The sequence below is a fragment of the Corvus brachyrhynchos genome, unplaced genomic scaffold (genome assembly GCF_000691975.1).
Source record: "Corvus brachyrhynchos isolate BGI_N302 unplaced genomic scaffold, ASM69197v1 scaffold69, whole genome shotgun sequence".
Classification (NCBI taxonomy): Eukaryota; Metazoa; Chordata; class Aves; order Passeriformes; family Corvidae; genus Corvus; species Corvus brachyrhynchos.
This window is the reverse complement of record NW_008240228.1, coordinates 6,176,828-6,200,613: the sequence shown is the minus strand read 5'-3', so window position 1 is coordinate 6,200,613 and position 23,786 is coordinate 6,176,828. Positions and strand designations below refer to the sequence as shown.

Below are 23,786 nucleotides of genomic sequence, written 5' to 3'. Positions count from 1 at the left end.
AGAGTGAGGCAGTTTAAGGTAATCAATATGTGACAAAAACCATTTGTATCAGACAGGCAGTCAAAAAAGAAAAAAAAACCCCAACACTTTGAGCTCATTATCTTTTACTGCTACTGTTGCTGCTGCTGACTAGAGCATAAAACATTTTAATTATAATTAACTGTATCTCCTGACATACTTCAATGAGTCTCTTAGCAACAAAAAGCGGCAAGTCACTGTCACAGTCAGCTGAATGTGACAGCACATCAACTAATTAATTTCCAAAAATATCAAGTTCCATTTTGGGTCTACGAGTGTGCCTTAAAAATCTAAGAGTATGCACAGAACCAGTCTGCAAAACCACTTCATGAATAAAAAAGACCCTCATTTGTGCTCTCTCTCAGGTAGGCCCTGCCATTCTCACCTGTCATCACTGCTCTGCTCATCGTGCAGGAGACGCTCCTTGTTCAAGCCAATTTTTTCAAGCTCGTGGGCCAGTTTTTCTAGATCATTGTTCATCTGTTGTGTCTTCAACTTCTCATTCACTAAGTCCTTGCACAGAAAAAACTACAGTCAGTATCTTCAGAGAAATAAAACAACGTAGTCTTAGTTCCAGGAGGGCTGAGACAAGGGCGTTTTATCTTTACATGACTGCAATAATTCATGTTCAACTCTCCTTCCAGTTGTCAGCTTCCAGCTGTATCAGACATTACACTGTAACTAGAATATGATTTCTCTGTGCTCTCTCTTTTACAGTTTCCCTTTAAATTTGGTCTGGAACATGACAGTGAAGGGGAAATGTTCCAGTAGCATGATACTCTTCCTTTTCATGACTACGATTATAGAAATTTTGGTTATCTAATGCATAAAGGTGTTAACAGTACACAGATTAAAGCAGAAAAACGTCCCCAAATCAGAAACCCAGATATAATTTCTGTACATTACAAACAGAGTATGATGGGAACAGAAACTCCTCTGTGTTTACCTCTCTCAAAGTGACCAGGGTTTTCTTATCAATGGTTGCTCTTTTCACCAGCTCCTTGTTTTCCTTTTCCAGTTCTTTCAGGCGCAGACACGACTCTTTGTATACAACAATTTCTTTAAACAGAGATTTATTTTCCCTCTCCAGATTACTGATTTTTACATTATTTTCTTCTAAGGTACTATCTTTAATTTCTGCTTGCTGTCGAAGCCTTTTGTTTTCCTTTTCCAGCTGTTTCTTATCCTTTTCCAGTTGAGAAGTCTCTTGTTCTAACAACTTATTCTCCTTTTCCAACTGCTCCAGGCGCTTACTAGAGATTTTTAACTCTTCCAAGTTCTTTTGCAGGGTCTGATTTTCAGACTCTAAATCCTGTAATTCGCTCTCTAATTGCTGAATCTTCTTATTGCTGTTTTCCAGGGCTTTCTGTAGCCTTTGGTTTTCTGTGTCCAGGCCTTGGTAACTGACTTCCAAGCGTTCAGTCTTCTTAAAAGAGGCTTTCATCAGTTCAAGGCTTTTTTTGAGTTGCTCCTTTTCACTCTCCAGCTCCTTATTTTCTAATTGTAACTGTGCCACTTTAATGCTTGTACACTTCAAGGATTCAATTGTCCTTCGTAACTCTAAATTTTCTTCATCGAGTTGGGAATTCTCCTTTTCTAAGGATTCTAACTGAAAAGTGAGGTTTTTCAGGCTATCCAAGGTTTTTTTCAGCTTTCTGTTCTCCGTCTCCAGGTCAGAGTTCTCTTGTTCTAAGGCCTCGATCTTCTCACAAGTGATATTTAGGTTGGTGATTTTTTTCTGTAATAACTCATTTTCCTTCTCCAGACGATGCAGCTCGTTCTCTAATTCTTCTGCCCTCTCCCCTTTCTCTTTGTAGTGTTCCAGTTCTTTCCTGATTTGTTTTTTTTCAAATTCAATCTTATTTAACTTACTGCTGGTCTCTTTGATAGACTCATGAAGGATTTTATTTTCCTTTTCAATTTCTTTCATTCTTGCCTCAGCACTGATTTGGGAGCGCTGCCTTAGAGAAGCCACAGTTTGATTCAAGTGTTCATTTTCTTGTTCCAAGAGTTTAATCTTATTTGGGTAGAAAAAAGGTAAAGTGATAAACAATGTGCCAACAAGGAACTGCTTTCATATATAAACTAAAAGATACTAATCATATATTTACCTTTTATTTTAAGTTAAAAAACCTCTCACTCTGCCAGTATTTATGTGAGGAATTACAAACACTATTTCAAGTTTGACAACAACGTAAATCTTCAAATCTCTTCCTCTTGAATATGAATAGATAAACATAAACCCCAAATGAATAAAGCAGAAATCCAAGCAAAGCTTTATCTATTTCTTAGGACAATTTAATTTTCATTTGTGTTTACCCGTATTTAGATTGCTTTTTCTTATACTCAGTGAATTCCAGAGCTGTGTGTCCACAAGGAACAGGGCTGCAGGCAAGTTCTAAACCAAACCTGAGATGGAGGGAGGTGTGGGAACCACTAAAATCTCTTTATTTCATTCGGAAAAAGTGGAGGTGATGGGTGGGATATGAGGGAATCCTGATCACAGTCAACAACAAATTGAGAAGAAACACACCAAAGTTACACTGATTTTTGAGTTAAAAAGAACCCTTGGATATTCTGTTCCAAGCCAGCTTCAGAGAAAGTAAACCATACTGGAATTATTTTCCTAGGAAACATTTCTCCAGATCTACCTCAAGGATAAGAGCAAAACTCACATCTTAATTTTTAGTATTTCTTGACTTTTTAGGTTGCTCCAAATCATCAGGAATTATTTGGGCAAGTAACACCAGACAGCAAAATCCAGTAAAACTGTTTGGATCAATATTTAAGTGTACACCAATAACCCAGTGTAAGGGATGTTTCAACAATAAACTGTTTTGGAGAAAAGGAAAAGTGCTGCTTGCAATGAAAAACAGACTGAGAAAATTATAGGCTGTTCTTCCATAGTGGAATCTGAATGGAACTATTAATTACAGAGCTCCAGCTCTGCTCCCAGCAATGACAAACTGCTCTGGAATATTCACCAGAAACTCATTAACAGGTGCCTAAAAACACAACTCTGGGGCACCTGGCACAGCACTGAATTACTTTCCATGAATTCTGCTTCTATAATCCAAATTCCACAAAAAATCCTGACAAATGCCTCCATGGTTTTGGATGAGATCAAATGAACGTCCTATAGTTAATTCCAGTGTCAGCACAGGATTTGTAAGAGATAAGAAAGATGCTGTTGACCCATCAGCCCTTAAGCATGTTATTTTTAAGCAGAACTAGTCTCACTGAAATATCAGTCCCAAAACAAGATATGTATCTTTAAATGAAAGTACACCTTATACGCCAAGCCTTTTTTTTTTCCTCTCCCTTTTTCTTTCTTCTGGAATTTCATTTACTGATTAAATAGGGCCTTTAAACATCTTCAGCATCTCCTGAAATACAATACTCTGTATTTCAAAGTACTGTACTTAAACTAAATGGCAATGTCATCAGGAGGTATAAATAGAATTTATAAAAGCTAGCTGCAGTTCTAATTCTGAAACACTCAACTCCTAAATCTGGCATTTCCAGAAGCTTCCAGAACTCTTTTTCCTGGTGGCTGCCTTCCACCTGTCTGCTCTGCAGGCACCTCAGAAGGTGCCAGTGTCCATCAGGTACATCTTTACCAAGATTCAGATGCCAGTTTTTGGCAGCCACAAATAAATCCAGGTAGGATTACAGCATTACAGCAGGAACCCATCCCAGTGCAAGGCAGGATTATGGAGCTGGACCTGAGGCTGCTGGAATTCTCATCAATACTCCAACATTACTCCAAGCACTGCCCAGCTGCCTGGGACCTTTCTCCTGCTCTGGGAGGTGTCTGGCTTCCCTCCAAAGTTCCCAATTCTCTCTCCTGGCTGAGCTACACCCTCCAAGCAACTCCAGCAGATGCCCACGGAAGCCACAGGAGCGTTAGAAACATCACAAAGCTCTAAACCCACCAGCAAAACCCCAGCCAGAAATGAGTCACGTCTCTCACTGGCTGCAGCTCTCAGAAAAGCTGTTTTCCTGCAGAAACGTCCTTTTGGCAAATCCACTACATTTACAATCCCTTTATGTCTGTAAAATCCTACAAAAGGAGACCAGCAGAGCACAAAGCAGCATTAAAACTTTTGGTTCTGCTACTCACTTGTCTCTCGGAGTTCTCTCGAAGTGCTTCAAGTGTCTTTTCAAGCTGTGCTTTTTCTTTCATCAAATCTTTACTCTGATTTTGACTGTTCTGAAGACTTTGTTTCTCTTGGCTAATTTCATTCTCCAGCTCTTCAAGCTGGGAAGAGAAACAGAAGTTTTGAAATGTACTTAAAAATGACACTCTTAGCTGGGTTGAAGGCACCCTCATAGAAATGAATAAAGAAGCTTAAGGGGAAGAATAAAACAGAAATTTCTAATCTTTAATTGAAACATTAATTTCTTCTGGGAATATATTTACTCCTGCCAGAATTTTCTCCCTGGCTCAGAGCGCAGCATCTATAAAGTACTTTAAAAAAAAGGGTCAGATTTTCTCAGGCTCTGGGTATTTCCTCAAGCATCTTTTTTTTCTCTTAAAATTCCATTTTAGTGAGATTTATATTGCTCCTCCAAGACCCTTTTAACTTAGGAAGGTTGAATGTTGTTTGATCTCACTTAACTATTTCAAGAGATAATTAAGATGATTCCTTGGGAATTAAATATATGGGTTTGTTTTGTCAAATGGTTCCAACTTGCAGAGAGCAAAACTTTTTAATATTTAAAATACCCAAGGCATGATTTTTCTGTCACATTTAAGTTGTACCAAGTTGACCTGAATGATGTTTGTGTGCTTCTTACACCTATTCCTTTCTTTTGTACCTCCCAGCTGCCTTCTGGGCACAGCACAGAGGCTGCTCCAAAAAATACTAGCTTCTTAGGAATCAGAAAACTTATGGGAACATGGAATGCAGCAGGGATTTCTTTAATTTACTGTCTTTTTTAAATTATCTCTCACCCACTCTAAGAGTAGTCTTTCACCTGAAATAGCTGCTGAAGTCAAAGCTATTTTAGGAACTTTAGACATTTTCACTCCACTGTAATTAGTCCCTGGTTTTGTTTCAAATTTTTATTCTCTATAAATACCACTGACTACATTATTCTATTTGATACCCATAATTTGAGAAGTAAAGTATAACAGATCAGCACAGTTAAACCTGACAAACTACCCTCTTTATCAATTCCTTGACCCACCTTCTCCCTTCCCCAGCTAAAATGAGGACACAGGACCAAGTTTTCAGCTCAGACTCATCCCTCACTCTTCACCTCTGCACACACATTCTCCTGCTTCACAATTACCAAAATTAATGTTCTCCAGTATTCTAAACCACTTTCATTACTCATCATATCCCCAATATATTATTATTTTTTCCCCTCACTGGTCCAAGACCTTTCTGAATAAACTGGTCACATTGTCACATCAATAAACAAGCAAAACTAAAGAAGATAAAAACCTCTTGGAGGTGGTTTTTTTTTTTACCATAAACTTACAAACGCTGTAACTCCACTTAGACCCTTATCCAAATGCCTTACCCAAAATAACAGCAATTCATAAAATTACCCTTTAGAAAGAAAATAGCAAAGAACATTAGGCAGTTCTCACACAATCCAAGCACACCCTGACCTTTACCTTCTTGCTAAGTCTTTGGTTTTCTTTTTCCATTTTCAGAATCCTTGAACTGCTGCCTTCCACAGAGCCCACTGCACTTTGCAGTTCTTCCACAGTCTTCAGCAAACTTTGGTTTTCCATTTCCAGCTTCAGTAACCTGCTGGATGTCAGCTCATTCACCTCATGGCCTAGTGATTTCTGGGGCACTGCAGGAGAAAAACACCATCATTAAAATAAAAGGTGACTTATTACCCTGAGTTCTTTGCATTTTTAAACGTAGGGGGTTTAGCAGCCTTTGAAGGTCCCTCTGATGCCTTCTTGGTGACCAGAGCTGGTTAGGATTAGAAATGTTAAAAATTAAAGTATGTTCTACTCTCCTAAAGTTCCTAATCACAGCAGAGATTTGTTTCCCACAACTTGGGATGTATCTCCAAATTTCCACAAGTGCTTTGCACAGAATCCAGTTTATATCCAAGCATGTTATACTGAAACAACCAAAATTGTTACCACAGCTCTTCTCCTTAGCTTTGAGAACAGCAAAGCAAGAAGTCTCAATCTGTGCTGAGGAGTACAAAAGTCTGAATGTAAGTGCAAGGTATTTAGGGGGTTTACACCACTGAACAAGAATCACAAGAACAGAGTTTTCATGTAGGCTGTATCTCCATGGATACATGGGAATCAGCATTTCCCGAGAGGATGACACGCTCTGTATTTCAGAAATAAGGACATTTCATTTCCTAATGCCATCCTGCCTCTAAGATTTTAATTTCAATCACTTTGCAAGCATTAACTATGTTTACCTTCAGAAAGTTCAGTAGTTCTATTTATCTGCTCAAGCTCCCAGCCAAGATGCAAAGACTCATCCATACTTTGTTTCTGAGCCATTTCTAGGGTCATATTTTCCTCCATGAGCTCCTCAATCTTCTTTCTGTCCATATCACGCTCCTTGAAAATTATTTCACAGGTTAAAAGTCTCAATATGTGCAAAGTATTTTATTATCTATTTATTATCTATATTATTATATTCTAGTAATATCTATATTCTATTATCTTTATTATGTTGTCACAGGGAAGGGCAAAGTGCTCTTTTCTGATTTGCTGACACAGTGAGATGGGGAGGAACTGGCAAAAGCTGGGAGAACTTTGAAGGGAACAGGAACAACCAGTAAAGAAGATTACAAAGAAGAACCTCTTCTCCTCATAACCTGCAGCAATCACTCCCTACTCTTCCAAAGTTTACTTCTCTCTGAGTATTAGGAAACAAAGTGCATGGGGTAAACACAACACTTAAGTGACAATTCATTATATTCACATCAAAATACCAATCCTATTGCTCTTGAGTCTCTGCTGATTTATCATCACATTCCTTCTCTATCCACTATTTTGAAGGCTTTTATTAAAAATGGAAACGAAATTCAGTGTGTATCAGTTGCCTTTGCCACCCTCCCCTGACACTCACCATCTCCATATCATGCAATTTAGCTTTTAGCTGTAAATTCTCTTTTTCTAACTCGTGCAGTTTATCCGAACGGGCTCGTGTCCCCTCTAATTGATCTTCCAACATTGTCTTGGTTTCTAGCAACACTTGATTGTCCTCCTTTAACTCCTGCAAAAATTGAGCAACAACAAAAAATAAATCCCAAACCGAAAATATTTCCCTGCTCATACCAACTTTGACACCATCACAAGCTATTTCAGAAACCTAAACTAAAACTGGGAGCTGCAAATAAATAATAAAAAATAAAAATAATAAAAAGCACCCTTACAGCAATTTCATACAAATGCAATTTATGAATTTCGATGAAAATAAAATCTGACATAAATTAGATGGAATACTCCCTAAGCCATTAAGAACAAATAAGGTGTTGATAATTATAATTAAACCATCAGTATCTCTGTGATTTGGGCTGTGATCTGGAAAGAGCTCCTGCATGTACAGCCCAAAATTAGGTTTATAGGCCACTGGGCCCAAAGTCAGGCCATGATCTGAAAATGCAACCACAATCTTAAAATAAAACCAGCCACTCTCAAGGTCCTGAGCAGCTTTCAGTACAGAGAGGATTTTTTCATAGCATGTGATGAAAGTAATGTGCAAAATACATAAATGGCAATTTTCCTCATGATATAAAGACAAAACTTTTCAAAATTCACCACATAGTCAGCTGCAAAGCTGAGAAAAGATCACATAAATATCCTTCATACTCCTCCCTACACAAATATTAAATTAACTCCTAATTATTATGAAGCAAACCCAACTAATTAACATCTATCTGCATTAAAGTATGCTTGAAATAAACAATAGTTTACAAGCAATGAAAACATATAAACAAATTTTAGGGGGTTTATTAGTTCAAACAGTCTATGAAAATGAAACTTCCACTGTTGTCAAATCCTGTATACCAGACTGCTTTCCTTTACTAATTTTTATGCCGTATGGCACTTGCCCATCAAATTTGGCATTTACAGACAGAATGATGGCCTGAAAAATTCCTGCATGTTGATTTGACTCCTAAATCACTAACTCATGGCAGAACTCTAAGTTCCCCTTGCCTGGTGTTGGCACATCTTTTTTTAGTGTATTTTATGCCATTGTCCCGTACTCATTTATGTGAACAGCCTGTATTTCCTCAACACTTGACTTAGAAAATTGCCTTCCCTTAGGAGACCTACAGGAGGAGAAAGAAATTATTATATTTATAGCATCTTTTGAATTAATTCCTCCGTGGGTTTCTCAACCCATCCTTCACAGAGGCTTCCACTGGCCTTGCTAGCTTAGAGCTACGGTGAACACTGCTGACCTCCATGCCATTAGACACGGAGACAATTCCCTAAAAACCGCAGTTTGTCACAAAAATCTGACTGCCATATCCCAGAGCAAGAAGCTGCAACCCTTTTTCAAATCCCAATGTTTTAATCTCCAAAAAAGCTTTGAAAAAGCCCCAGCCAAGAGAAAAACGGTGGTTGTGGATGACTTTTTCCCTGGATTTACTCACCTCCACCCTGGCTTTGTAGAACTCAATGTCATGGAGCCTCTCCTTGTAGCGGCTGACTTCACTCTCCAGCTTGTCCACTCGGATCGCCTTCTCCCGGAGCGCGTCCAGCTCATCCCTGTACACCCTGGCAGAGCGGGCATCCGACAGCAGGTTCATGTTCTGGCACAAAGGGAGACACAGAAATAAAGGTAAGCCTGGACAGGACGTGGTAAAGGATAACACAGATCTTCATTGTTTAAATCAGGGTAATGCAGAGAGGTATCAGTTAATTCTGAGAAACACAAAGAAACAGCAGAATATATTTCAGAGGGTTCGTTCAGATGACGTATTTCCAAGGAAACTGCACTGGCCTTTTTCAAGGACTCACTGTAGTTTTGTGTGTTGCATATTTATGTATGTATTTTGGGGTTTTTCCCTCATTATTGACATACAAAGTATAAAGAAAAACCAGACAAAACTAGAGCGCTTTCATTTTAAGAAAATCCTCCCAGAGGATGCACTGGGGGCAAATTGCTTGACTGTTGAAACAAAAATATTAGAGAAGAAATACTAACCTAAGTCAGGACACTTTTTTCCATCATAATATACCAAATAAAGGAATAAATGACACAAGATCAGGTTCAGAGTGCAAAATAAAAAAAAAGAAACATGGAAACATACTTAATATCAAAGAAAGAGTGGTGAATTGTTCTGGTGGTGGCAACTTTTTTTTAAATAATAAAATTATTAAACCCACACCTCTTGCTGAAGTCTCTTCAGTTCAGCTTCCATCTGTTCCAGTTCTTGTTTACAGTCAAGCAGCTGCTCAGTCTTTTCCTCACTTAGAAGAGAAAACACAAACCAGTTAAACATGGCCATGAAACCTGCTAATGATCACCAGGTTTGAGAACGAAATGCTGAGATTTGTGAGGCTTCCACCTTTAACCCACAATTTCAGGGACATCAGAGTATAAAATTTAGGGTTGCCATTATGACTTAGTTATTCTTTTGGTTTAAGTCTTTATCTAATATTTTAAATGTTAAGTCTTTTTGTAGTCCTTTAAATTGTTGTTTCCTACTCATGCAGGGTAGAAAACAGGGTGCAAGAAAGGAATTCTTGCAGTAAGGGATTTTTGCTAACAAACCACAGACAATACACATGAATGTGTACCAGGAGATTCACATCCAAAAGTCAACTCAGAATAATGTCAAAATATACATTCAAAAGGCCCAGATTCTTTCCAGGAGAACCAGACACTAATCCCTTGTCACAATCATATAAAGCCAATTTTAAAAGCACTTCTGTAGATTCATAATTCCTTTTTTTCTTGCAGAGAAGAATCAAGGTTTTTAGGTGTCTACTCAGCTGAAGAAGATACTGCTTAATAAGCTCAGTAATTTCATGAAACACATAATGAATTTTAATTTTATGGAAACAACACAGTGTCTGTTTTAGTCTCCTCAGAAACCTGAGCTAAAAACAATTTGACATAGAATGTTGCAATTCCTACAGGATTCATTCTTAACTTCCAACTCACTTCTCAATCTTTGAAAGATGAGTTTGTTAAACCATGACTAAGTGCAAAGGAAATATTTAATTCTCTCACAGACAAAGAATACCTGATGTTCAACATTCAACTGCACCTCAGAACAAAAAGTATTTGCTATTGAAAAACCTGCCAATATTGAACATTCTTAAAAGATGTATTACATACACAAATGTGTTACTGTATATTTCACATTCTGGAATACAAGTAAGACACAAAAGTAGAAAAGGAGGAAATAAGAGACTTTAATGGACTGACATGTATAATACAATCTCAAAACAATCATACCAACAAAGAATAGGTATGTTTCAAACAAAACTAGAGCAGCTGTTTTTAAAAATGAGCCAATTTCACCATGAATGATCTTTTTGCAACCAGACATTGTTTGGAAAAGGTCACTGAGCCTACAAGCACAGGAGGTTCAGCTTTGCACAGCTCACTGCAACATCCCTGTCACAGCTCTCCCCCTCCAGAGGTGCTCAGAAACCAGGCACAAACAGAAATGTATTCCTGATTTCTGTAACTTTTCCATCAGCATCCATATTCCTGTGATTGTTCTACACGGGAACACACAGAACTCAGCACTCAGAAAATGAGGTGTGCAATTTCCAGTTTTGGAGTTTCTATATTCCCTGGTTTGCATCCAACTGAAAAATCATCTTTACAGACCTTTTATATGAAATTACATCAGCTACAGTGCATATTAAACCAGGTATGAAGGTTCACTGCCAAAACCAGATTATAAATAAATTTTACGCTGAGTATTTTCAAGTCTGGAATTAAAGCAATTTTAAATTTATCAAATAGATGCAGCATTTAACACCAAATACTGCAGACAGAAGTTAATTCATCCATCTGATATTTTAAAATACTGCTACATGTAAAGGGAATTTATTTACCAACTGAATTCAAGTAAGAGTGCAAAATGTGGACTGTTCTGAGCCATCAGTGTTGCCCTAATTGCACGCTTCAGCTACAGACTGGAGAGGATTGGACTAAATTATACAGAACATACCAGTGTTCACTGTTTAGGCTATCTATTAACTGTCAATCAAACTAATAACAGCAATTTTTTCACTAATTTTCTTGGTGCAGCTGTTTATAGAATATCCTGGGCGGGCTCATTGCAGGAGACACATAATAATACAGACATCAGGAAAAAAGAGCCCTATCTTTTGTCCTCTGTTCCTCATGGAGACCACGCTGCAGTGGGGGAAGGGGATCCTCGGACTAAATCAACAAGATCCTTAATCCAGCCAGCTAGAAATGATCTGATCAACAAACTGGGAATTGCGACTTATGCCACCTTCAGCTTGTAATTGAATTTACCTGTCTCCTCTCTCCATTGCTGAATTTAAAAAATCTTTATTCGTGCTGTTTCCACACATATTGAATCTCTTCAGATTTAGCATTTTAATTCAGAACACACACACACACTTCACTCTGCTAAAACAACTGACACATTGCTACAGGGAGAAGCAGATTCTCCACAGGTCTGTTATTGATCTTCTCTTTAAGTAACTCCTCACTCTGCTCAGATTTGCTTCTTGACCATGAAGACAAAGTGCCCAGAGAAACCTACTGAATCAGGAGTAGTTTTCAGGGGCAAGTACGTGTTGTGCAGACAAGAAATCTTTTACACAGGAACAAAGAGGTGGGGAACAGGAAATCATTCTAATGGAAAGTTTTTGTCCTATCTGCAATGAAATTAAACCATGAATGAACCATAGGTAAATATTTCCTGTTGGAAACAGGTCACCTAATCATGCCACTGAGAAGGAATCCCTCCTGCACCATCTCCTTTTAATGACCACCTGGTTTGAGAACAAAAGGCTGAGATTTGTGAGACTTCCACCTTTATTCCCCAATTTCAGGGACACCAGAGTGTAAAATTTAGGTCAAAATACCATTATGAATACAAACAGAGACAAACACAGATGAAAAGTTGTATTTGTCCCATGGGTCCACAAATCTTCTTGTATTATAAAAACACCCCTCCTGGGAAGCAACAACTAAAAGAAGCATTTAAAGCTGTAATTTACCACTTGAAAGGATGAAGAATTGGTCAAAGAGGACTAGAAGTGTGCATTTTGAAAGGATTTGAGTGTGTATTGGTACTCACAGCTCCTGCCTAAGCCTCCTGATCTTGGCCTTGGCGTCAGCGAGCTCCACGCTCAGGTGCTGCCGGCTCTCCGTGCGCTTCATGCCGGGGGAGCCGCACGGGGACTGCGCCGCCGACGCGTGAGGCAGGAAACGGAGACAGTCCCGCTCCTCTGACAGCTCAATGATGGTCTGGGGAAGCAGAGCACAGGCAAAAGTCCAGAGTGGCATTCACAGAGCCATCTCTGAGTTATCATTCATATCAGACACTGGAATGGCACCAGAATGATGGAAAGGTTTTGGCCACAGAAGAAGACAAAAGCTCTACTTGCACCTCTACACCCAAAGCAAAGAGCTGCAGCTCTTGCACAGGACCATCTGGCTATCTGAAATTTTATTTTTCATTTTAAATTTAGACTTTTAAGCCCACAAAATGACCAGTGCTCAGAATGGACTGGGTAATGAATGGTGTGAATTCCTTGAAAACCACCACCTCTTGAAAATAAACGTGTATCTCTAAACAAAGTTGTGCTCTTCAGTGAGCAGCAGCATCCTTAACAACTAAATAAAACATCAGACCTACAGGAACATCCCTATTTCCTCCTATAAATAAAGGGGTTAGCCTAATATGAACATCTCTTGTAGTTTAAGGTATTTTTCCTTTGTTTTTTCCTTTGCACAAAGGCATCACCGCCATCCCCTACCCTCTGTTTTACTCCTGTCAAGGCTGTGATCTGGAAAAAATGTCAAAGGAATATCTGGAATAATTGCAACACTGACATATGCACTCTACTGAGGGGCAAATCTGGGACCACCGAGATGATTCATAACTTGCAATTTTTATTAAACACAATTCTGTTCCTTGATTCTGACACGGTACAACAACTGTGCCTCATGATACGCCTGCAACACGTCCTCTCCTGGTATGGATTCTGCTTTATCCCCCTCAAACCTGGACGACAGGATACAGGAATAGAACAGGCAGCTTTCAGTGATTGGCTTGCAAATTGATGGGTTATTGATTCCTGGTAAATGCAGCTGAAACAGCTTTGGATTTTCTGTTTTCAGCTACAGATGAATGTTGAAGTTATTTCACATTTCAGTTACACAGAAAATACCACCTGCTATCCTTCCTACTTTAACTTTCCTACATTTATTTAACAAATTGCACAAAGGAACTCCCTGAAACAACTTTCTGGCAGTCAGGAAGCCTTGCTTTAACATGTCAGAAGAAAATGAAACTGTTAGTTAGAAACATCCTGAGCTGCATCATCTCCAAAAAAAAAAAGATTTCTTGTATTTCTCTTAAGCACCAACCCACATCCATACCTCTGAGTGCTCATCTCTTTCATCTATAAGTCTTTTTAAATGCAATGCCATATTTTTCAGGAGAGGTTCAACATACTCTTGTGTCAGCACAATGACATCCATCCACTGCAGGTCAAACACATTTTCCTGATTATGAGTTACCTACATGGGGTGAAATGAAAGAGAAAAAACTTCCTCTTGGAATTTTAAGAGTAGAAAGGAAGCATGAAGAAAATACAGCTGCAACTCTACAGGTTAAATTCTCTATACAAGGTATGAAAATACCCATTTAAAATATATTAAATTATATGAAATGGAGGGGGGTTTTCATCTATCTGGAAGCAGCACCTTGTTCCTTCTGGCAAGGTGACAATGATGTATTATAAATTACCTACCACATACATTGATTGGAATTGTATTTTATAAATAAATTTGCATACAAAGATTCCACTAAACTAAATTTGCTGCATGTAACTAAGAAACCCTTAAAGCAACAAACTTGCTTTCTGGTACTGCTCCAAAAATATAATCCAAAAATGCTCAATCATGAAATCTTTTGGTGAATCGAGTGAAAAAATAAAAGCCTTTTTTTGCTTAGTACAACCACTCAATATGCAAATCACATACTTGATTTACTTGCCATTGAACATGTGCAGCTCCCCTTCCTGCAATACAACAGCTCATCTCAAAAAAACCCCCAATATTAAAAGCAGAAAAACCCCAAAATACCTCCTGAATATGGGCTGCAACAGCTGCTCTGGTATCAAAATCCAGACTTTGGATTCTTTCAATAAATTCTTCTTTTTTCTGACACTAAAAATAGAGACATCTATTTTACACACATTTGTATGTATAATCACAAGTATTTTCACTCCTCTTTTGTATTTCAAAGAGCTTAAACTTATAAAGCTGACATTGCAATGGTCACATGGCTACATTATCATCCAATAATTCTGGTGACCAGTAAATCTGTAATTTATGCCATGCTACAGTAATTATAACTTTCAACACTAATTAAATGATACAAGGAAAACAAATTGAAATGGGTTAAGGAAACGGTTTCTTGAAATTGTTACTTATTCAAATTTTGTGGTTTATTAAAAACACAAAAATAGCTGCAGTAAGTGAATTTTCAGTGCTTTAGCATTTCCTTCCTTCCTTTACAATATCAGGTAAATTAACACTATTGAAATTAGTAACCCATTAGAAATCCTACATACACAGCTGGAGGTATTTGTGCAATAAGAGGTGTAGGGTTGTAGCCATTTTAATTGTCAGAATGTTCAGATTTTTCAAGGAATCCAGCTGTACCACCAAAGGAAGAAAAGTTTTATACCACCACCCCAAGTATTAAAATAATAAGAAAAGAGATCAGTAACTCAAAAATTTCATAGAGACACAACCATAATTAAACCTACCTGAACTGCACAACCAAGCAAAAGCAGGAGGAGCTTTTTTACTTCTTCAGTACCTGGTTCTAAGAAGAAAACAAGAAAAAATGGTAATTGTGCAATTTTAATTGGAGCTTCTTCCCCTATACCTCAGAAAACACCAGGTTTTCTCATTATTTCCATAAAATTTATGTTAACCTACTTTAGAAAACAACCAGATGAGGAAAAGCCCATCTTTCAGCTCAGTCCTTTTCGTCATTAACTGCCAACTTCCAGAGTTAACAAACACCTCAACAGCCATAACAATTTCAAATGGAAAAAAAAATTCAGCCCTTCAAAAAGCAAAACTTCAGAGTGACATTTTTAGAAGTGCTTTGGAGACCTACAATCAAGTTTTCAACGGTAATCTCGAGTATCTCAAGATAGTTACAAAAGGGCTTAAATTATCTGCCACTCCCAAGCTGGAAGAGTTTAGGTGACAAGTTCATTTAAATTCTTTCACTCAGGCGACAAGTTCATTTAAATTCCTTACAAAGCTGTATTAGATATTCATCTGCGCATCTAAAAAATCAAAATGTGTTTCCAAATCTGGCCTTAAGCATCTTAATCTCCTAAAGAAGCTTAAGTTAAAGAACTCTTTACAGATTAATAAAAATGTTTCTTACTTTTTACGTTCACAATGTCCTCATCTTGCAACTAAATATAGAAATATATTCTATATCTAGAACATAAATGCCATGAGGCAAATGCTTCAAGGATGACAAAATAGTTCAGGCGTTGACTCAAGCTGCTTCTTTTGGAGGGAGCTACATAATGTGTATAATCCAAATGAGCACGGAATATTTGAGTTTTTCCAGAGAGGTTTCTCAGGTGGATAAACACATTACAAAAAATGTGGACTCAAATGGGAGAATTTTAATCATTTATTCAGACTTTTTGTGTTCCAAAGGCTCGAGCTGTGAAGTCTTTTATGGCAAAACAGAAAAAACATCACGGAATGTGTCTCACCAGAAGCTGCTTCAGGTGAAGAAGGGGAATTCCACCTGTCTGGCTTATCAATAAAGGTTAACAGGAATAGTGGAACAGGAGGAATCCATGCCAACAGCTCATATCCTACATTCACTTATCCCAATAAATTAATCACACTTTTAAAATTTTTAAGTAATCCCTGAGCTCCTCTTCACTCTTCATCTCCTGACTGGCTTTCAAACGCCTGCCTGAATATTGATTCCTTGTCTCTCCCCCACATTCCCCGAAGGACCAGGGCAAAATACTGAACCAGCTCAGCTTCCCTCATCTTCTATGTTTTTCTTCCTTTTCCTCCATCAAAACCACAGAAATAGATGATTCTCTTCTACACCCTCCAAGCTGCTGCTGAACTTTGTCCCTACCCTGTGCCACCGTTTGATCCTCCCTGTGTTCACTCTTATCCCTTTCCCACCCTCCGCAGGCTTCCATCCTCCCCTGCCTTGCTCCCTCAGAAATATGAACTTGCTTTAATCTTTCCCCTTCCCCTTTGCCTCATCATTATCCCTTTGTAATTTAATTTAACATTTACAGTCACGGGCTGTAGCTGCTGTCCTCCAGTTTTCTCCTCCAACTGCCTTCCTGCCAATCAGCTCAGGAAATATTTCCTGATAAAATCCCTGCCGACCCGTTTTACCAAACCTCTACTCCAGCCTTCTCCCTGTATTTTCCTCCAGAAGCCAACTGCTTCTGGTATCTGCTCCTGCCATCTGCAGTTTGGCATCTTCCGGGATTTCTCTACTCATCATTCCTTAAGTGCAAAGGGGAAAAACTGGGAGACATCCCTGTGAAAAATCACACCTCCAGCCTAAGTTTTAGTGGACCAAATCCAAGTCTTTATCAGGGAATTGACTTTTACTCCAGGGCTTGCCTTGATGCAACCAGATTTACACAGCAAGTGTCTCCAAAGGTCACTGAGGTTTAATTTCCCTGCAACTGCCCAAAAAAAGCTTAAAAATCCATGTAGGGATGAGATCCTTTTCCAAGCTGACACAGCAAGAGCAGTCCTAACTTTCAAAGGGGAAAGGTTCTGGATAGAACCCAAAAGAACAGGTCTATCTGCTGGTTCAGTCCAAACTCTGTGACTGAACTCCAGCAGGGATCTGAAATACCTTCAAGAATGTTGTCCAAGCATAACAATTTTTCTTCCATGTGAGGGCTACGCTACAGGAAAGTCCAAATTTTCTCACAAATCCAAAAACATCCCCATAGAAGAGCAAAGCACACACCAGCAAAGGTTCCAGCTGCCAAACCACAGATCCCAGAACACAAAGACAACTCCTTAAAAATGACCAAACCATAAAATTGAATGTATACAACTGAATGCAATATTATCTCTGTGGGGTTTGATAGTGCATTTTCCATAAAATGTCATCTTATACTACACAATATTGTTAAGACATTTTCTCTCAGTATTTTGAACAGAATAAAAAATGTCAACTACAAAACAATACTATGACCTTGGGTTTTTTTAATCTGTTTTTCCAGTAAATCTGGTTTCTAGGCAAATCCACGGAGTCTTTCGAAAGCCTTAAGAAAGTCTGGAATCAAAGTTACAAAAGCACAATGCATTCTGCTCTTTTGGAAAGGAAGAGACCACATTCACACTTCTTGGTGCATATGACAGCAGCTGCACATATAAAAACTGAAAAAGCTGTGACCTCGGAAGCAAAAGCAGCAATATTCAGAAGCAGAAAGTAAAAACCAAAAGAATTAAAGCAAGATACCTACAGAGATGGGATATGTGCAGATGGGATACGGAAAATACCAACATTATGTGCCCTGGGATTGAGAAGTGAGGAAACACAGATGGTTCTTCTGGCTCATGAGGAACCCCCTGGCCCACAGACACAGAAGCATGGCAGAGAAGACATCCCAAAGAAATAAAAACAGCCAGGGGAAGCTACACAGCCTGTTAGAGCAGTTCCTGACCTCTCTGCTGAGGTGTCAGAACATCAGGAGGAGAACACCTGGGACACATTAGACCCAAGTAAATAAATTCTGCCCAATCCATAGTGGCTCCATGCAGGCCAGGTGTGTCTGCTCCGTGCTTCTGGAATTGAGAGCATGGTGCAGAGATTCCCAAGTGGCTGTGGATAGTCAGCTGGCTCCACACAGGCTAATTTTCTTGGTCTGAAAATTGCAACTCTCAGAGCTGGAAGCAGAGAAGGTGGGAGCATGGAGAAGACAGTGTCAGTTCAGGGGAGAAAGCAAGAAGGTAATTGCAGTATTTTTCAGGTAAGGATGCAAGAGAAGCAGGAGAGTTTGGGGGAAGGAAAAACAAGGATTAGGAGCTGGATCAAGTGAGATGCACTGAACTGCCAATTCCCTCAGCGGTGACATAGGTAAAGAAAGGTGAAAGTGCAGTAGCTGGGAGTACATGAAACTTCAACTTTGTGCCATCAGTGGTTCCCTGGTTGCTGGGAAATGCACTCGGGCTCAGTATAAATCCTAGTGACAGCCAGGGCTGAAGCTGGGGCAGAACACATTTTTTACAGTGTGGACCCTTAGTATGGACAAAGAAAATCATTATTAAATCATTACTCATCATTATTAAACCACTTATCTGATAAAGTATTTACACAATCTTCTGCTGAAAGGCTCAATCCTATAGGAATTTTATTTCCAGTGAAATAATATAAATTATCACACCAGCATACATTTTTACCTTAGTCAAAAATAAACTTACCAGAAAAAGGATTCTTGCCAATTATTAGCACATTTGGCAAAGACATCATGATCAGCTGCTGCAAAGTCTCCTACAAAAGTTAATCAAAACATTATTTACATCATATGTACATCAACACCCACTAAAGAGAAATTAGTATTCATTAAATAGTTTAATATTTTTCAGGACTTCATGCATAGACATTCAATACTTAATTATTTGCACTCCAATTAAAAAAAATCAAACTTACAAGTTACTTCTACAAAAGCCTTGTTTTACTTGTTTGCACAATCATCTCACACAGGAAAATCCTCTTGTGGCAATGAGCTGGCTTAGGGATCTTAAGCCAAAGAGATCCCAAGTCTCAGAATGAAGCAAAACCCTTTAAATTTATTATGCTCATGTTTCCCTGACTAATGTATTGATACACATTTGTTTTACTGGCTCTAAGGTGCATTTCTACTGCAAAGGATCCATTTCCTTTATTTCACGCTTTCTTTGGCCTCACCAAAACGTGGATGTGAAAATCCCAGGGGTTTTTGCTGCAGTGACACTGGACCAGCTGTGAATAGAAAGGTACAAACCCCTGTCTGCACAATCACATGGAATTTCAGCTTGGAAATGCCACACACCAGGCAGCAGCTCTGCCTATCTGTTCCATGGATTCCATCAATGGAGCTCCTGTAATGGCTGTAATCGGGTCAAATCCCCAGTCTAGACAGAGTCTAATTCTCCTGAAGCAGAATAGTCTTTCTCCTGTTCCCAGATGTTTATTCCCATCCTATAGTCAGGCTTTTTGTTTCTCCACAGTGACAGATCCATTACTATATAAAATGTTCCTACTCAAAAAAAATGTATTCCAGAAGAGTCCAAGGCACACACCAGGTGTCATATTGTAAGCAAAAACCTAACACAAGTCCACTTGCTTTAGGTCTAATTGAAAAAAACCCCTGTATTTCTTTAAAAACACCTGTAGAAATTATTAGCCACAGCTGTACTTGAAAGTTCCCATCAGTTAATACAGGACATTAAAATTATATCTGAATTGATTAATAGTAGACTGCAAAACATACATTCCTTCTGGGCATGCCTAAGACAAATTATAAGGAGGGAGAAAACAGCTTTGACCTCCTCAAATATCATGAATTTCAACCAACCATGACACCTGTACTTCTCAGACTTTGATAAAGACAATTTTCAAATAGAAACAAGACATGAAGTGCACCACAGAATGCTTTAAATCAACACAAAACAGATAAAATATAAGGAATTTACTGAGTATCGATAGCTACTATGAAAGAAAATCACGTATTTTTAGAGTGGCTTTTTGTTGTTTTTTGGGGGTCTTTTTTGGTAGTACCTCAAATAATTCCATGATGCTATCATAAAGCTGATCATGTAACATAAAGCAGAGTATGAGCAGCAGTTACCAGAATATGTGCCCTGTATGGACATGATCAACTGTTTCCTTACAACACCCCTGCCTTGCTCCAGAGATGTCTGACACCTTTTCTGTCACTCGGTGTTAAACCTCAGCACTGGGTTAGCTTGCACAAACTTTGACAGTTCATTAGCATTTATTGTACTGAAGATTTTCACATCCTCAGTCAAATCTGCTGAGTGTCACGGAAGCTCACTGGATTAAACCTTTCAAGCCCACCAAAAATTTAGAATCACAGTCCTGAATTAACTGCTGAGAACAGTTCCACACTCTTACCCTGCCAAGAAATGTACACGCTCAAATTACTGGTTCAGGACCGGAATTGTAATTCCAGAGAACAACAAAGATGACACAGGAACAAAATAAACTTGACCAATCTAACATTACACCTTAATTTTGAATGTTATATTCTACCAGTGCGGGCTTTTTGACAAGTACATCCACAGCACTGATGCAATTATTCCCTAAATTGGGAGGAGGTTTTCCACAGTTGTAAAAACACATGGAACAAACCAGCATGGACAAGCTCACAATGAGAAGTGTTAAGAGTTAGGTTAACACACTGCAAAAATTCCAGATTCCCACATTCATCAGTGTCTGATTCCAACACAATAATATCCTCTCTCAGTACAGTGAGTGCTCTCCTGTTCCCTCCCCTGGGATCCCAGGCATCCCCAGGGAACACCCCCAGGCACAGTGCCTGTACACTCAGCTTTCAGGAGCACTCGGGTGTGAGGCTCCTGCTTCACCCCAGGCTAAGGGAGGCCTCTCAGATTGATTCCAAGGCATCCATCAAGCCCCAGCTTTCCTGCCTCGGGGAATTTCACAGGTGACAGGAACTCAACTGACCCCTCTGTGAAACAGTCCATCCTTTAACACTTCCACTACCACGAAGCACAAACCTCCCTGCAGGCACGAGGGCAGTGAACATCTACATAGGCAAAAAGCAATTTTGAATTCAAAGGAGCTCTCCAGTTTGGAGAGTAAATGCCTCTACTCCTGCTAGAACACCAGCCCTTCAGTGTTTGCGTGGTCCCTCACGTGTGATCAAAACCCTGAAAGACTGGGGAGGGAAAGGGGGGAAAACTGTGTGAAACAGTTGAAAGGGCAGTTTAATATAGCTTGGACCATTGAAGGCATGGTGACTGTGTTTAACATTTCTTACATTAGAATACTTTTTTATTTTAAAAAAGCTCTAATAAACTTATTTCTATCACAAAGGTTTGGAGCAACATCCACAATCCTGAATCATCCAAAGGTACCTAAATGCCAGCAATTCTGCCCGATACTGGAGGACTTGGACTGGCGATACCATGAGGCCAGTGCAGGACAGGGAATGCTTTGTGTTCCAATAAAGATCAATCCTGTCAGTGTTTGTGCCTTCTGTTGCACCAGTTGCGGAACACTAATGCCTGGTGGAAAACGACTTCCATTAGGAAAAGGAAAAGCACATGGGCCTTAGCAGGCAACACATATATCCATGCACAGAGGCTGCCAAGGAAAGAAGGGTGGGAAGTGCTGGGAAGATGTTCTGTGGTTGGTCACGGCAGTGACAGCTGGGAATTCTCACTGCACTCGGAGTTTTGGAAAGCACACGCTATGTGCGTACCCAGGAGGAGAAGCAGACTGCAGCACAGGCTGGCCAGGATGTGTGGGGAGAGGCAGAGCAAAGGTTTTCTCCCAGGTCTGGGCTCTCCTGGCAGGAAGGAGCAGGGAAGTGTGGAAGGGCACTAAAAGCCACACTAAAGGGACGCTGGTGACAGCTGCAGTGCCCAGCTGTGGCACGTCCATGTGTACAACATCCTATCCAGCTCAGCACCCAGCAGGCACAGGAGCAGCATAAAAAAGGCATAAAACTTCAGTGGCTCTTTCACAGCTCTGACTTAGATCCTCACTGCGTTTACTACAAATTCCCGAATTCATTCTAAGCCCAGTAACTTTCACCACGTTTTTCTTACAAAAATTCCATTTACAAGACTAAATGCACACGTAATAATCTCTCTCACTGGCACAAAACTTACTTCAACTCAGAAGATACCAACCAATAGTACTTAATGTACTACAGGAGTAATTGAACACACGAAGTATCTATTCTATAAAGAGACCATCATTCATACAAAAGTGTGTTCACACCACCCCTATACCTGTAAATAGTGATAAAAAATTTGACCAGATATATAAACAACCATCCATACAAATATCTCTTGATGATCTTATTCCTGTTACCCTCAAAGCCGTAACTATAGAAAAAAGTTTAGAAATAATTCCAGGCAAAACATAAGACAACAAACAATTACTGACCTGATAGTAAGTTTTTATTTGTTTCACCAAAATAGACAAATTTTGAATCCTTAATGATGCATCATTGTTTACTTTTTTGTTTATCCTCTGATTAGCAGACTTTGGATTGCTGCAAAAAGAAAAGAAAAAAGAATACATGAAACACACACTACATTAATCTTTAAAGCTTTCTGTATAAAACAAACGGTATAGTTAATGTGCCAGCACAGCCATTCCTCGTCTTGATTACCATGCCTTGTTCTCCTCTCCACAGATCAATAAGGAGTTGTGGAAGATGGAAATAGCCTGAAATGTGTCTTTGACACAGCCAGCCAGGCCCACACTCTTGTTTGCCATCAATGCAGCCTGAAACTGGGAGCACCCACCACAATTCCCAGGGAATGGGTCTGACAGGGAAGTTTTTGTGGCTACATGATGTTATTTTACTACCATGAGGCACAAGAAACAAAATGTAATTTTTAACTTTTAGAATGATGATGAATATGAAACACATCATGCCAGCACACACTACACTATTTTAAATATATTTACAGATCGTTGAGATGCGTCAACAAAGGAGTATTAATTGGAATTTTTGTCATGTAGTGTCATATACTACCAGATTTTTCTCCAGTTTGTCTTGGCTTCAAAGAGGAAATCAGTCACTTTTTCCTTCACAAAGCAGAGAGGATCTGAGGAAATGCAGGTGAGTCACCCTTCTTCAGTACCTTGTAACACACCGAGCTATTAACACACACAGGACAGCACCACAACCATTCACTGGGATTTCTCATGGAAAACCAGGCAGAATCAAAGCACCCCCCAACAACACTCTCTGAAATGTTTAAAGATTTCGTAAGGGATGGCCAATGTGAAGTTTCTCACTTTTACAAAGATTCTTGATACAGTTGCACAATGTAACTTTTGATGTTTAATGGTATTATTGTACTGTTTGATGATATTATTATCAGATAAATGAGAGCTGGCTGGGATGCTGCACTCAAAAACAAACTACCAACATCTCCCTGTCAAACCAGGGCTTCCTGCAGGGATATGTGTCTGCTGGCTCTGGTTTTATTCAACATTGTCATTAATGATTTAGACAATGGAATACAGAATACGCTTTCCAGAACAGCCACTGGCAAACTTTGGGAGAAAAAAAAATAAAAAACAACCTTCAAAAAATACTATGGCAATGGAGAATGATCCTGGGAACGTGCAAAAGTAAGGGAATTCAGTAACTCACACACAGGCGAAGGATTAGAGTCAGAATCAAATGCAGAAAGAGGAGTCATTTGCTATAAGACAAAAATGACCTGAACATTGTGTTATCATGACTTACTCTGATGCAATTTATCACTGATTGGTAATTTCACATACTCTCAGTACAAATTACGTATTTTTCACTTATATATAAGTTCCCTACA

At 39.1% G+C, this 23,786-nt stretch overlaps 1 protein-coding gene across 23 annotated transcripts in view; it reads right to left on the bottom strand.

Moving 5' to 3' along the window:
- Positions 1–23,786, bottom strand: part of CCDC88A (coiled-coil domain containing 88A) — a 66,090-nt gene that overhangs the window by 27,945 nt on the left and 14,359 nt on the right. For 22 of the 23 annotated variants that reach the window (XM_017745269.1, XM_017745267.1, XM_017745268.1 and 19 more), the window contains exons 3-16: positions 22,381–22,489; positions 18,660–18,729; positions 14,972–15,030; positions 14,283–14,366; positions 13,575–13,715; positions 12,268–12,437; positions 9,358–9,439; positions 8,620–8,778; positions 7,086–7,232; positions 6,427–6,571; positions 5,648–5,832; positions 4,142–4,279; positions 965–2,035; positions 404–531 (exon numbers count right to left, since the gene is read on the bottom strand). In XM_017745269.1, the coding sequence (XP_017600758.1) occupies positions 404–531; positions 965–2,035; positions 4,142–4,279; positions 5,648–5,832; positions 6,427–6,571; positions 7,086–7,232; positions 8,620–8,778; positions 9,358–9,439; positions 12,268–12,437; positions 13,575–13,715; positions 14,283–14,366; positions 14,972–15,030; positions 18,660–18,729; positions 22,381–22,489 (2,688 nt within the window). Of the gene's footprint in view, positions 1–403; positions 532–964; positions 2,036–4,141; positions 4,280–5,647; positions 5,833–6,426; positions 6,572–7,085; positions 7,233–8,619; positions 8,779–9,357; positions 9,440–12,267; positions 12,438–13,574; positions 13,716–14,282; positions 14,367–14,971; positions 15,031–17,902; positions 18,055–18,659; positions 18,730–22,380; positions 22,490–23,786 lie in introns of those variants that run through there. The other variant, XM_017745280.1, reaches the window with a different exon arrangement.